The sequence below is a fragment of the Leptidea sinapis genome, chromosome 39, assembly GCF_905404315.1.
Source record: "Leptidea sinapis chromosome 39, ilLepSina1.1, whole genome shotgun sequence".
Taxonomy (NCBI): Eukaryota; Metazoa; Arthropoda; class Insecta; order Lepidoptera; family Pieridae; genus Leptidea; species Leptidea sinapis.
Genome location: NC_066303.1, coordinates 9,580,141 through 9,594,831, shown reverse-complemented (window position 1 = coordinate 9,594,831; position 14,691 = coordinate 9,580,141). Strand labels below are relative to the sequence as shown.

Sequence of the window (14,691 nt, the reverse complement as noted above, 5' to 3'; positions counted from 1 at the left end):
AAACATCAACGGTGTTATTATATAAAATTATTTAAACATGTTTTAGACAAGTGTTTTGTTTAACAGTGTCTAACTATTCAAGCGACTTCTTATCGCGATTGACGCTAAACAAAAGGACACGGATTTGTAATAGAACTTTTTTTAAACAAGTGTTCAATACATTTTGTAATGACACCACAAATTATTAGTACCTATTTAAAGCAAAAGCTGAACCAATGTGTTTCGACTTCGTACTAACCGGTGGGACTCCAAGATAATGGTCGGCTATGTCCTGCGCATGTTCCAGAGTTAGTTTGATGGGGGGATGCCCTGCGCAGGCTCCCGGTAGAGCCCCGTCCAACAGGCCGCACAGTATCCATCCATGCCGCCATACCGTGTCCAAGTCTCCAACCCTCACATTGCCAGCCTCTGAAAGCCATTGTATCACCGCTTGTTTTTGTTCCTCGCTCGAAAATATAACTGAAAGGAAATTTTGATTTTTTTAATGCCAATTTTCAGTTATAAAGTGGATCTCGTTAGAAAATATTTTTAAAGGAATTCTTGAGAGATTACTAAGTACCAATTTTAATAGACAGAAAAGTGTGTCACTCGATTTATCTTAATTGATAGCATCAATAAGACAAGATTTTTCCATAAACTTGTCATTTTTGCCTTGTTAATTCTAAAAATTAAATATTTAGCCTTTAAAAATATTTCAACGGCTGGTAGTTATTATTTTCTTTCATAATATTGAATAGGTGAACAAAAAACAAACGAAGAATACATTATAAGTTATTTTTAATCATATTTTCCGCCCATAGATGTATTCGTAGTAGGTACATAGTGACACGGTTTCGACCCGGCTTCATATCGATACGAAGCGCATTTTATTTATAAAAAAAGTGTGTGTATACTTATTTATGCATGCAAGTAGTTATACTTCTTTGGCGTAGCAAGACAAATCCTTAAAATTATTTATTCGTCGTGCTATTCCACGTTTGCAGAAAGAACAATATTGTAAAAATCGTGAAATAAATTATTGAATATGGGCTTGAACCCTTTGCCTGTCCTAATAATGGACGAAGAAACCAAAAAAAAAAATAATTAATGTCGCAAACGACAGAAAATTTCTGAAAACTTTTATTTTTAGATGTCGTTGTGCGCGCGCAACGTAAAAGTCAAAGAAGTTTATCTTCAATAACATCAAAAAGGTACAAACGTCATTATGTTTTGCTTTTATGTCAATGTTATTTTGCAGTTATAAACCTATTTAAATATGATATTTTGACTTGGTTTCGTCTTGTTACCAATGCTCTAAATAAATAAAACAAACAATCAATGAATTTTGTCATAAATGTGTTAATTGTCTTCTTAATGTTAAAAATACAATATATTTTAATAACCAACTTCAACCTGTTACTTTAGTGTTGCGCGCGCATCTTAAAATTTCACTCTCATTATTTTTTCATAACGCGCCTAAAGAAGTATAACTTTAATAATATATTTTTATACGTAATAACACGTATCACGTTATTATACGTATTACACAACAGTTGCATAAATAACTAATTCAGTTCAGGTTCCGAATCTTGTATTTAGAACCCGTTTCAGACAGTGACAGTTGACACACGACTAAAATGCTATCAGACTGCGAATGATATTAGTCCTTAAATGTGTACAGAATGTCATTACTCCCTATAGAATACTATAGATCCCAGACAACGATATATTTAATATTACTTTGTCAAATGAAGCTAAAGTTTGTTGATAATTTAATTTGAATCCTATAAACTTACATCGAAAGTTCATTTTCCACAAATGAATCCACATAATTGAAAACTTTGGGTGGTTTTATATATTGGCAATTTTTGTTTAGCGATATATTTAGTGCTTTGAATGTAGCTATGTTTATGACGTTTATGGTGTCCCGATATATTTGATTACTTTGGATGACGCTGATCTATTTGGTCACTTTCGGTGAATCGATGTACATGGTAACGATGGGTGTTGCCATGTGTTTGAATACAATGGGTGACACTATCTTTTTGAATACATTTTTTATGAAAATAAGGAATGCTACGAGCAGGACGTTCAGCTGATGGTAATTGATACGCTCTTCCCATTACAATGCAGTGCCGCTCAGGATTCTTGAAAAACCCCAACATAAGATGTTACTTAAGTCTCATTTGCCCAGTAATTTCACTAGCTACGGCGCCCTTCAGACCGAAACACAGTAATGCTTACACATCACGGCAGAAATAGGCGCTGTTGTGGACCCATAATCTAGCCGGCATGCTGTGTAAAGGAGCGTCCCACTGGTAAAAGCTATATATATAGGCTTTATATATAACGTATCGTAGAAATGTTTGCGCCTACCGTAAATTTTTTATATGTCTTGGTTATTCTTATTGATATTGTCTCAGTAGTGTGTTACCAAATCCTGTGCAGAACAATTTCAAAAGCAACGTTACACGAGATTTATTACGCAATCTAAATAAAACGTGACCATTACAGAGCATAAACTATTTAAGTACAGATTATGGGGATTCACCGCTCTGTAAAACGTGCTTTAAAATAACTGAGGCGTGATATTATGTCAAATTCAATGTAGCTCGTATGTAATATGTTGAAACATTGGCGTTCTCAGAAAGATAAATCTCATTTACAACAGAAATAAATTTATTTGCTTTTTATATTTATATATATTTATACTAGAGGACCCAACAGACGTTGTCCTGTATACAAGTGTTAGATTTGAAAAATCAGTCCAGATTTTAGAAGATCACTAACATACGCAGAATAATTATATTATATGGACTGTATTGAGAATCTTAAAAAATCATCGGTCCAGCCATTTAGGAGGTAGTTCAATTGTGAATCTAAACCATCCTCGAATGCACTTGAACACACACAGCAAAGTTCATTCAAATCGGTCCAGCAGCAAACGGCTCATAAAGGAGGAGTTTACTGTCAACACACGTTTAGAAGAATTATAATAATAATAAAAGAAATATAATGTTTTTCTGTAGTCTAAGATTGTTTTTCTATGACGACATATTAAAATTTCATGTTTAACCGACTTTAAAAACAGAAGGAGTTTTGTATGTTTGTTACGTTTTATCGTTTATGGGACGATTTGAACTTTTTTCGTTGGATAGATTACTGCTGACGGTCGCAGCCCCAACTGCTCTTATTGTGAAAAATTGGATGTTACGCTTTTTTTTGCAACAAAACAAGTGTCTGTATGCAGAGAGTATCATTTGATGAAGTGGAAATGATGATGAAGACTATAAAATGGGCAGCGGGACACGATAGTTGGTAAACCGCTTATAACTAACCAAATTCGATCGGAATGAAAATAGTACCATCGAACTAATTTGGTGATGTAGCCGGAATGTGGGCATCGGATTTCCCTTAAAGAACCATGCAGAAGGCCATAATTGAGCTTATAGGGAATTATCATGAGACGTACTCTTTCTATATAGGTGCAAATAGATGTTCTTTAGATTGTAATGTTATAGTAGGTACCTCTTATAAAAAATACTTCTTTTTTGCTTGCTTTATATTGGCATCAACTTCAAAATGGTGTAGATTTTTTACATTTTAGTTACCTTGTTCTCTAGTAAATGCACGTTTGAAGTAATATTTGTTAGTAATTTTTTAACACCTCATAAAGATCCTCTATGTACTCGATAATTTTTAATTTCAAAACTAGGCTATTTATATCTTATTACATAGTTAAGGAATATATAATGGGACCATGAAAAAGTAGTGTAATAAACAACCATATTAGTGTGATATAAATTAAATTTCTTTAATTTTTTTGTTAGAGCTTACCTACTATATTGTCTTTGACACATTATTCTAACCGGAGCGAAATAAACAATATAAGCACATTTTTTTAAACATAAGCCTCATTAAAAAAGGTTCAAGGAGTTCTATAATTGTTAAGACGTCTTGATGGTCAAGGAAAACTCTAAATGGAAATTGTTGCTTAGTCGTAATGTGAGGGTAGTAGTGGATTTTAACTTTCACGAAAGAGCGATATTTCGGGCGGCAAATGTCTCTACTGCTGATTTCCTTGAATTATTCTAAATACAAAAAGGAGAAGTTTAAATATACATTAAGTAAAGAAGTATAATATATTTTGTAAGCGGCCATTTTTTATTAGCTCCACGCTTCATTTGTATCTGTTAGTAAGTATGAAATTAATTGATTTGGAATAAATCATAATGTCTATTTACATTCTGTGTAAAATAAGTTTATTTCAGAGCTAAATTATGCTTGTTTGACTATGCCTTACGGATACAACTACCTACCAACTTTTTTCAGCCACGCACGCCCATTTAAACAATGTGACTGATATATCGCAAGTCTAAGACGCAGATGTTATTCACGCTAAAGTAATAAACCTGGTCTGTTTTGAAGCGTTGACTAACAGAAAGAGGCTCTTACTAAATTCAAATACTTTTGTTCAAAATGGAATGTGACATCACTTATTTAAAAGTCAAAAACTAACACCCATTCCAAAGATGAACGGGCACAACAAACTCAACGGGGCTGGTTTTTTTTTTCATAAAAAAAATGTTGACAATATCATACAAATTAATTAATAGCCTGAGGGCGGTCGCTTCATTCCCAATCTGTGGTATCATTAAGAAAGTCATTTATGTTATAGTAACCTCTACCACACAAACGTTTTGAATATCGTAATACTTATGTTGTGAACATTTTCTGGGATCTTCTTGTAAAAGCATATATACATCGCCCCACAAAAGACTTACTAACTCGACTTAGCCGAGTAGTAGGCGTTACAAGTTTAATGTCTATTCCTGGTGTTAGCATTATGGTTATGACGGTTTCTAGCAGATTCACTTATGTGCCTATGTACATACATTACATTATCAAGAATATATTGAGAAGCAATAGTCATGTTAATTTCCTTAAATTTTGCTCTCAATGATTCTTTAGGACCATATATACGCATATATAGGTTATAAATAGACGTATATATGCGTATATCCTTTACTAATAATGTCAATTTTTATATCCCTAACCAATTAGTGATTAATAAAATAATTGTGATTTTCTTAACAGTTTTTCCTTCGACAAAAGCCTCCTCCAAAGACTTCCATCTTTTTCTCTCTCTTAATCGTCATTCTCATCCATTCTGGGCCAGCCATTCTTTTAAGTTTTCATCTTCGCGCCACTTAATTTGTCACCCTTTGCTTCTTTTACATTCTCTTGAATTACAACTCGGCTATGATTTTTGCCAATTTTTCGCTTTTGTTACGTAGCATATAGCCCCGCCCATTTCCACTCTAACGTTTTGCGCACAGTTTTGACATCTTTGAATTTAGTTCTACTCTTTGTTAGTCTAATTTACCTCTTCTTTTAATCTTCATTACACTACTTTTGATTTCGTTTTTGCATATTTCAATTTATTTTAAACATTTTTTCTGATAATGGGCCCATGTGTGGCAACAATGTGTTAGATCATTTGGCATGGCCTCAGCTATAATGTCAATTTAATACCATCCACGACAGTAACTAGAGCAGGTACGTTGACATTGTTCCATAACCCAGTAAGTACCTAACTTCGTTTCTAAGGCCTCTTTGGTCTTATGCCGGGTCCATATATAACTAATTCGGCGAAAGCATTCATAAGAGAATGTTGCGAGGCGATTCGTTTTTTTTCTTTGTATGTGTACGGTCTTACTGGAGTCACAGCAAAATGAATCTATAACCATGTAAACATCTATTTGTTACGCTCTATAAGTTCCAGTTTACTGTTTAGGGTCAAAGAAAGCATAAAATTTGATCCGACATTGTTTTTCAATTTTCGCAGTGAAACTCAGGTAAGAGTATAGACTTGGAATATTATATTAATTAGCGTATAGACAAACGGACAGCCCGATAATGATTGACCAATTTTGATTTGTCAATGTGTGCGTAAGCTAGTGGCTACTCAAAATACTTAGGAGCTAATATCAAGCGTGGCTGACTGTTTACGACTTGTCAATCAAAATCGGTTACAATAATTGGCTAGCGCTTAGCAGAATGGAACCAGTCCATATGCAAATTAAGCTGAGTATTTGAGATCCAAAGTCAAAAGATATTGTTTTGTTTTGTGACTTTTAGTATATTTTTTGTGTATGTGTTCAATATCTTTGCTACAAATACGAGAAGTGAACTGGTTTCTTTTTAAATTAGAAATATCGGATAAGTTTTGTTTGGGGTAAAACAGTTATTTTCTTATGACTTTGTGGACTGGGTCCTTTCTGCTAAGCGATAGCCAATTATAGATTAGTTTTCCTTTTGTATTTCCGTCAGAGAAGTTCTTCCCTCACCCACGCTTTTCTTGTCTATAAGGTAGCGGCTACTATGTTAGATCATTTATGCGTGTAAATAGAGCCTCTTGCTGCGAGACAACCGATGAAAACAGGCCAGGTTAATTACTTTATTGTGCGTGACAAGTTACGTCTTACACTCGCGATTTGTATGTCACTTTGTACTATGCGTGTATTGTGATTTTTGTGATATGGCGTGCGGCTGCACCAGTCGGGCGCAAATTATTTCGCCAAGATGAAGAAGTTTAGGACAGTAAAATACTATATGAGATACAGTACCGTCGTCCAAGCCACATTCACACAAGGAGTGATCTCTAACTCTGATCTTGTGCAGGTAGACAGGTGTGCTGGAATGACCAAGACGTAAGCTATGCGTGTATTGCTCGAAATAGAGGTTAACTGTCTTTTTCGAAGTTTTCACATCTGTCATAGTCTATCTAGATGTATCTAGTCTATGGGTACGAAGACATTCTTGGGACGCGGCGGGGAGGCGATTCTTAGCGCTCGATTTAAAAGTCGAGTGGCTGAGAATTTGTCACACGCGACAATTTGTCACAATTATTTGCGCATGAATCAAACAAAAGGAATTTTGTAAACCATTAAGATTTTCTACGTTTTAACAGTTGCTAAGTGATATCATTAAAATGTATCAGAACAGAATTTTGGGAAAAGAAATGCCTCGCATACCGTATCAGATGATATTACTTATTATTATTCTTTGACATAAATTTATAAATGTACCTATATGGACCCATATATTTAATTGAATTAAAAAGGATTTATAATTATTTTTACTTGTTTTTAGATTTTCTAACAATTGAATGTCAAAAATAGCAATTCACTGCTTTTTTGACAGCTTTCGAGTGAATAAGTGGAGCGCTCGAAATTTAAAACTTGTTTGAGCGAGACTTTGAAGACTTAAGACATTACAGAAGCGACAGAAACTATTTGCAATGGTTAGAAATATTAAATTATTTAATTTTGCATCCAAATTGTATATAATATACTAATATTCTTTAAATACCTATTTTGCTGATTACGAAAATAGTCGGTCATGCTCTTGGCAAAGGCCAAAAATTATATACGGAGGTACATTGTTAGCACGATTTGTGTGCACTTTGCAAACAATATTTTTATCTTGTTTTTGTCTACCAATTTTTTTTAATAAGAAAAAGTATCGAAACGGGAAAAACGTTCTTTCATGGTTCCTAAAATGATACGTTCTGCCCATTTCAATGCAGAATATTTTATTGAACCATTAGGTTTGAAAATTGTTCTGAGCGGCTCCGTGTTTGCTGCTCACATTAAGATATACCACCATAGGATTTAAATTAATTAAAATTAAATTTACCAGTGGGAGGCTCCCTTGCACAGTATGCCAGCTAAAGTATGGGTACCAACAACGGCGCCTATTTCTGCCATGAAGCAGTAATGTGTAAGTATTGTTGTGTTTCGGTCTGAAGGGCGCCGTAGCTAGTAAAATTCGTAACATCTTATGTCTCAAGGTGACGAGCGCAATTGTAGTGCCGTTCAGAGATTTTGGGTTTTTCAAGAAGCCTGAGCGGCACTGTATTGTAATTGGCAGGGCGTATCAATTACCATCAGCTGAACGTCCTACTTGTCTCGTCCCTTATTGTCATAAAAAAAATATATTATAAGATGTTCAGTCTGATGCGCCCAGTAAATTCACTAGCTACATCCGTTCAAACCGAATTACAATAATGCTAGCACATTACAACTCAGAGATGCTCGAATTGACGGGGATCCAGTGCTCTGTGAGCGGCTAGATGACTCGGCGTTGCATAGTGACGTCGCTTCATTGTGTGTCTTCTATCGCATTTATCACGGTGAGTATTACGAATAGATGTTTCACGTGCCGCCGAATTCCACCTTCGCACAACACGCCACTAATTAAAATATCATCCACCCACCATCTGAATCTGTAGCGTTCCTCCACAGTGCGGTTTTCAAGGAACTATCTTCCACGTTCAACCAAGTTGTGGAATGAGCTTCAGCTTCCTTGTGCGGTGTTTCTGCCAAAGCCTACTAAGCTCTATATTGCAAAAGGCGCTAAACACCATCTCACAGTGGTGTACAGCCAACAAACTGTCAGTCAACGCAGGAAAGACTGTTATTGTGCCATTCACGAGGAAACGGACATTTAACAAACTGAAGTCTCTAATTCACCTTGAACGGCTCTACTTTAGAATTCTCAGATGAGGTTAAGTATCTGGGAGTCACATTCGACCAGAAACTCACATGGAATTCTCACATCGACAAAGCCGTGAAAAAGGCTAAAACAACCTTGGGTGTATGTCGACGTCTGGTTGGGAGACATTGGGGAATGCGCCCCAAGATCCTCCTATGGCTATTCACAGCAATTGTGAGACCAACAATCACATACGCCTCCATTGTGTGGTGAAACAAAGCCAGCCAGAAAATAACTGCAGACAGATTAAATAGCCTGGAGAGACTTGCCTGTATGTTGGTAACCGGGGCCAAGACGTCTACTCCTGGTGCGGCCATTGAAGCAATGCTAAACCTACCGCCTCTTCCACTGTTCATACATCCAGGACGATACGGCATGGGCACCGTCAACAAAACGCGTATACCCTTCTTAAAGGCTGGTAACGATCCTGTAATTCCTCTGGTATTGCAAGAGACGGTTTGTCCTCCTCTACCATAAAAAAACTTCTTCACATCACAAAAGGCGCCGTTGTCACATCCATTTAGCCGACATTCTGGACATGAAAGCCTCCAACTGATTATAATAATTTGCTAAGATTTATCTGCCATCTCATTTGTTTATGAGTAAGCACTTTGGTATTTCCTGTGAAACATTCGGCAAACCGAATATTTGAGGTATCTTTTATATTAACTTAGCTGACTTACGTGATCTGAATGTAGAATCGATGTACTTCAAGATCTTAAAAAAGAAGCTCTGCTGACCCCAAAATATGGTCAGAATAGTTGCCGGTGCCAGGTACCGCAGGGAAGTGATGACCACATCCAGGACTGTAGACCACATTCCTTCCTCCGCCTCCAGCTCAGGGTATTCTGGGATTGTGAATAGCCCTGAAATTTAATTGTAACTTTAAATATTATTTCTGAAATAATACTTTTGAGAATTTTTCTATGAGAAGCGCAATATTCACAATATTGCTAATCCGGGTTACAAATCTCATGTTAATCATGATATGTCTTTTTGCCAGATACATTGCCATCTGAATATGTAAATTTTTCTGGTTGTGGGACTGAATAAAAAAGTAACTAAAAGCAAACGAACCAATGCTCACAAACTGGTGAAACTTTCAAATAATAGATAAATTAGCGCTATATTTTAATAGTTCTTACTTAAACTCCAAAACTTCACCATCTGCATATTTCGCGTACAATAAAACTAAAATTCTTATGAGAATTCTCTGGTTTTGCAAGAGTGCAGGGACAGTTGATCACTTACCTTCATACCATCAGGTGACCTGAATGCATGATCTATTTTGTAAAAAAGATGAAAAGCCAGTAAAGGTATTGAAGAAATGCCATGCCACGTGTTACCTAATTTGCTCTAGTTGTTTTACTAATACTATTACAGTAAATCTTTTGCTATTTTGAATTTATAAAGTATGTTCCACTTTGCTCGCTATGGCGTAGTATAATCGGTTAAATTAAAAATTAAAATGAAAAAATAAAAACTTTTATTTTTTTCCATCAATTAAAAAAAACAACCCACAACTACATCGATAAAAACTAGCGGCCACCACAACTATATGTATGATTTTATACCAAATTTATTATTTATTATAATGTAACCGATTATACGAAACTCAACTAAACTTATAATTTAACTAACCCACACTCCTCGGGTAATCATCCGGGTGAACATTTTTATCATACTCTCTGTACAGTTTCTCGATTCGGTCCGACATTTTTCTTTTAATTACAGGACATCACTTCCACTTAGATTTAATAATATAGTGTGTAGTAACTCGTTCTTAGAAAACTTATGTTGTACCTAATGTATTATGTTTCATTGAAATTAACCAAGAAATAAAATAGTAAAACCTAAGCTTACTAATGTATTTTTACTGATTAATAATCCACAAGTTAACCGTAGTTAAATATTTTGTCTAAATCAATGACTTCAAAATCAATGTAGATTGTAGAATATGTTTATCTATGACGGCTATTGAAATAACGTTAGATATGTTAGATACACTGATATTTTTTTATAAAGTTAAAGAATCACCAGACTTCTTACATTTAATACTTTCGTCTTTGTTGTCAAAAGAAGTTTAGTGAAATCGATGTACTTTTACGGCACTTTTCAATATCGTATCTCTAGTTGCGGATACATTGATGTCATCGTTTAGTGACAACATCTTATCTATCCATAGTTATGTCCAATATAGTTATAGTCCAATGCTTTATGTCGATAGGTTATTGAAATGTAAGTAAGAGTAAAAGCGTAGATTTGTCGTTAGTAACATACCTACTACGGATATCTTGAGCATTACGCATCAACATGATGACATTACCTACTACTTGAAATTCACAACTCAACCGAATCTGAGTGCTTTAAATTAACACTGACATGTTAAATAAATAATATCGTTTATTAAGTTATTATATACTTACGTATTTATTAAATGTGCCCCAAAATTTATTTTATTGTTTTATCAACAACACATAAATTTAAATGGAACGTCTACCAAGTATGCTGTTAAAATAATGTTTTCTCATTTTCGTTTTTTGTACGATTAATTATATTGGGAATAAATAATATTTATAAATTTTGTACTCATTATGGAGATTTTTTAATCTCTTAAAGAATAGCCTCTTACACACATAATTTATTTTATTTTATATAAGTATTATGTATTATGTACCTAAATATTTACTTTGATGGAGGCTAATTGGTTATATTGTGTTAAAATCACACGATATTAAATAGAAATTAAATATCATGGAAGCTTTGTAGACTTAAAAAAATTATGCCATGTAGTTAGGAATAAATTATTAACGGATTTATTTATAACTATGCTTACAATACTTACGCTAAATGTACGGGTTTTAACGTATTAATATAACAGTTACCATAGGCGAGATCGGCACTAGACTGACCAATTTCATTAGTCGTTTAATAAACACTGCAATCTTATCATTATAACTTTAACCATTAAGCAAAACTAGTCCTTATGTTATTCGCGAATGGACTATAATTTCGATTCTTCTTGTATGCACTGAACATACAATAGTATGACCAAACAAGATTTTCCGATAGCGGAGATAAGGAAAGTGAATGAATTAAAGTTATTAGCGCAACATACAATCTCTCAAAGTACTGTTAAACTGTATTTGTTCAGTGAGGCACGGACTCGATATGTAAGACACAATACAGTCAACAGGATTATCATTGACAACGCCTTATCTAAGTATACAGATTATCTGCTTAACTCTGGTTAGATTTTTTAAGCATTGCGTAAGCAAAATATTACATGAAATTGAAGTGACAGTGGGCAGGGCATATAGTTGGACGGACAGATGGCTGTTGGGACAATAAAGTCCGCGAATGGCGACCACGTTTTTTTATGACAATAAGGGACGAGACAAGGACTTTCAGCTGATGGAAATTGATACACTCTGCCCATTACAAGCAGTGCCGCTCAGGATTATTAAAAAACCCAAAAAGTCTGAGAGGCACTACAACTGCGCTCGTCTACTTGAGACACAAGATGTAAAGTCTCATTTGCCCAGTAATTTCACTAGCTACCGCGCCCTTCAGACTGAAACAGTAATGCTTACACATTACTACTTCACGGCAGAAATAGGCGCCGTTGTGGTACCCATAATCTAGCCGGCATCTGGTGCAATGGAGCACTGGTAAAAACGTACCGGAAGTTAAGATCGCAGGAATACGTTGGATGAGAGTAGCGCTGGACCGATCATCGTTGAGATATTTGGGAGAGGCTTTTGTCCAGTAGTGGACGTCCCCAGCTGACATGATGAAGCAACATATTAAGTTAAAAGGTTACTTATTCAAATTAACAGAATCAATGGCTAAGAAAATGCAGACAACATGACGTTATATAGGTCTCCTTATGGTAAAGAGTTCTTCAATACATCTATGTAGGTAATAAAGTCGTAATTACGAAGCCTGGCGTTTAACTACATTAAATATAAAAAAATATACATATCTTATGTCCCGTGGCCAAAATAATAGTTTTTAGAATGTCTTTTTATTTGTTTGTGCGTTATATAACACGCGAAGCTTGGAAACCGCTAATCCGATTTAACTCCGATTTTCATTGATGTATTATGGCAAGATCCAATCTGAATATTTAATGGGACCAGCCTAAATTATGGCTACATACAACCGTGACGCTTATAAAATTTTGTGAACAATTTAATGCGACTAATGATGTCATAGTCGTAAAGATTAGAGTTGCCATTGTTAGAAACCTTCGGTTTGAAGTTTTATATCTCTGTGTACAATGGTTAAATCTCTGATAAGTAACTTGGAAAATTCACAGAATCCATTCTTTTTTATAAAAGTTCAATATCACACAAAACAAAAGCAAGGTTCTTCACATGTGTTTGCTAAAACTAGATCAAGTATTTAGTTATTATTCGGCATTAAGTAATGTAATTAAACCCCGTGTGATTCGGTTGGTTTTGCAAGACAGCCTGTAAAATATAATTAACCATAAATTATTTTCTTTAGGAACTAAAAAAAATATTGTTATTGTCAGCCCTGAAAGACTTACTTGATGGCAAGTGGTCACCAGACAATTTAATCAAAAATAACACTTCAAGACAATGAATCTCTATTTCTAAATAACACATCACATAGTCAAAGTCAAATAAACTTAATTAAATTAGGCTTATAGACCAGGGTCGACAATTATGAAACCAAAAAAAGAATAGTAGGATAAAAATAGGAGGGTGTTTTGCTCAAATAGAGGTTAACTATCAAACTCATTTTTTTTCGACTTTTTCACAGTCTATCTAGACGTATAAATGATTTATGTGTTCAAGTAGGTATTATTGTGTTTCGGATTAAAGCTCGCCATAACTAACGCAATTACAAAGTGACGATGCCGCTTGAAATTTTGTGTTCAATCAAAAATCCTGAGTGGCACTGTCATGTAGTGAGCACGACTTGTCACCTACAATCAGGTGAAGTTACGCTCCTCTCGATTTTTTTCTCATAAAATCCGATTTATTCCGTCCAACAATATTTTATCTTAAAAATGATTGAATAGTTACGCACAAGCCAAGATTACCATCAAAATAACAATGAGAAAGTCGAAGTAGGGAAAGAATCAACATTCTGCCCCCAAAAATTTATGTTGACGCATCAATGCTCTTGATCTATTCTACAACAACTATCTCCGCGATTGCGATCATAAATTATTTGTAGTTCCTTTGTCTATTGCGCGAACTAAGTCTGCAGAAGGCGCCAATCCCTTTCAATTTTAATGCATTTGATCTTAATTGCGATTCCATTAGCTTTTTCTGAGAATAACGTATCTTACAGTAACTTTAATTAATGAATTTGCAACCGTACTGTACTAATAAATAATATAAAAATAAAATATTATAAAGTATTTACCTTCTTTACCAAAATTTGTTTTTTTATATTATCTAATACACACGTGATCGACGCCAATCACCTTGTGGTGTCACTTATGGAGGCTGCGTTAACACAACGATTTGATAACATAATAGGATTTTGTCCTAACATCTGATTTTAAACTCTGTTTGTATTCAGTTTAGGCCTTTAAATCGAATGACTGCATCACCAAATATCTCAATGTAAGATACTCAGAGAAGCGTGTTTATTTCACACATTTAGAGTAATATTATGTTTGTATTATATTCGTTGCTCTACATAAATATTTATATATTAAATGGCAGTTTTAATTAAACTACTCTAAAATCTGAGATCCTAATTGTCTTTACTAATCTAGGTCGTGTTTCCATTTCATTAAACGTCGTTCGGTTAGCAAAATAACGACTTGTTTTTTTTCTATAAGTAAATATAAATAAATAAAATTATATTATTATGGCCATAACGTAAAATTTTGATAATATTGTTCGTGTAGTGGTATAAATACGTATTTGGCTAATGAGAAGCGGGTTGCAAATTCGATATCCACTGGGAACATTGCAGGTGTTGTTTTGTGAAAGAAGTATACACCGGGTGGTAGGTGTACCAACTAACGGCCGTATTCAATAACCTATCTATCTTTACTTTAAGTCACAAGAGGTAGACAAATCTGTCTTTTTACGCTTACTTACATTTCAATAACCTATCAACATAGAGCATTGGATTAAAACTATATTAGATATAACTATGGAT

General features: G+C 34.6%; 1 protein-coding gene across 5 annotated transcripts in view; it reads right to left on the bottom strand.

Moving 5' to 3' along the window:
- The window catches only part of LOC126976223 (putative histone-lysine N-methyltransferase 1), a 57,586-nt gene that overhangs the window by 6,686 nt on the left and 36,209 nt on the right, over positions 1–14,691 (bottom strand). The window contains exons 2-4 of one of the 5 annotated variants that reach the window (XM_050824463.1): positions 10,180–10,341; positions 9,222–9,404; positions 239–459 (exon numbers count right to left, since the gene is read on the bottom strand). In XM_050824463.1, the coding sequence (XP_050680420.1) occupies positions 239–459; positions 9,222–9,404; positions 10,180–10,255 (480 nt within the window). In that variant the 5' untranslated portion in view covers positions 10,256–10,341. Of the gene's footprint in view, positions 1–238; positions 460–9,221; positions 9,405–10,179; positions 10,342–11,383; positions 11,485–14,691 lie in introns of those variants that run through there. The other 4 variants (XM_050824464.1, XM_050824467.1, XM_050824465.1 and 1 more) reach the window with 4 other exon arrangements.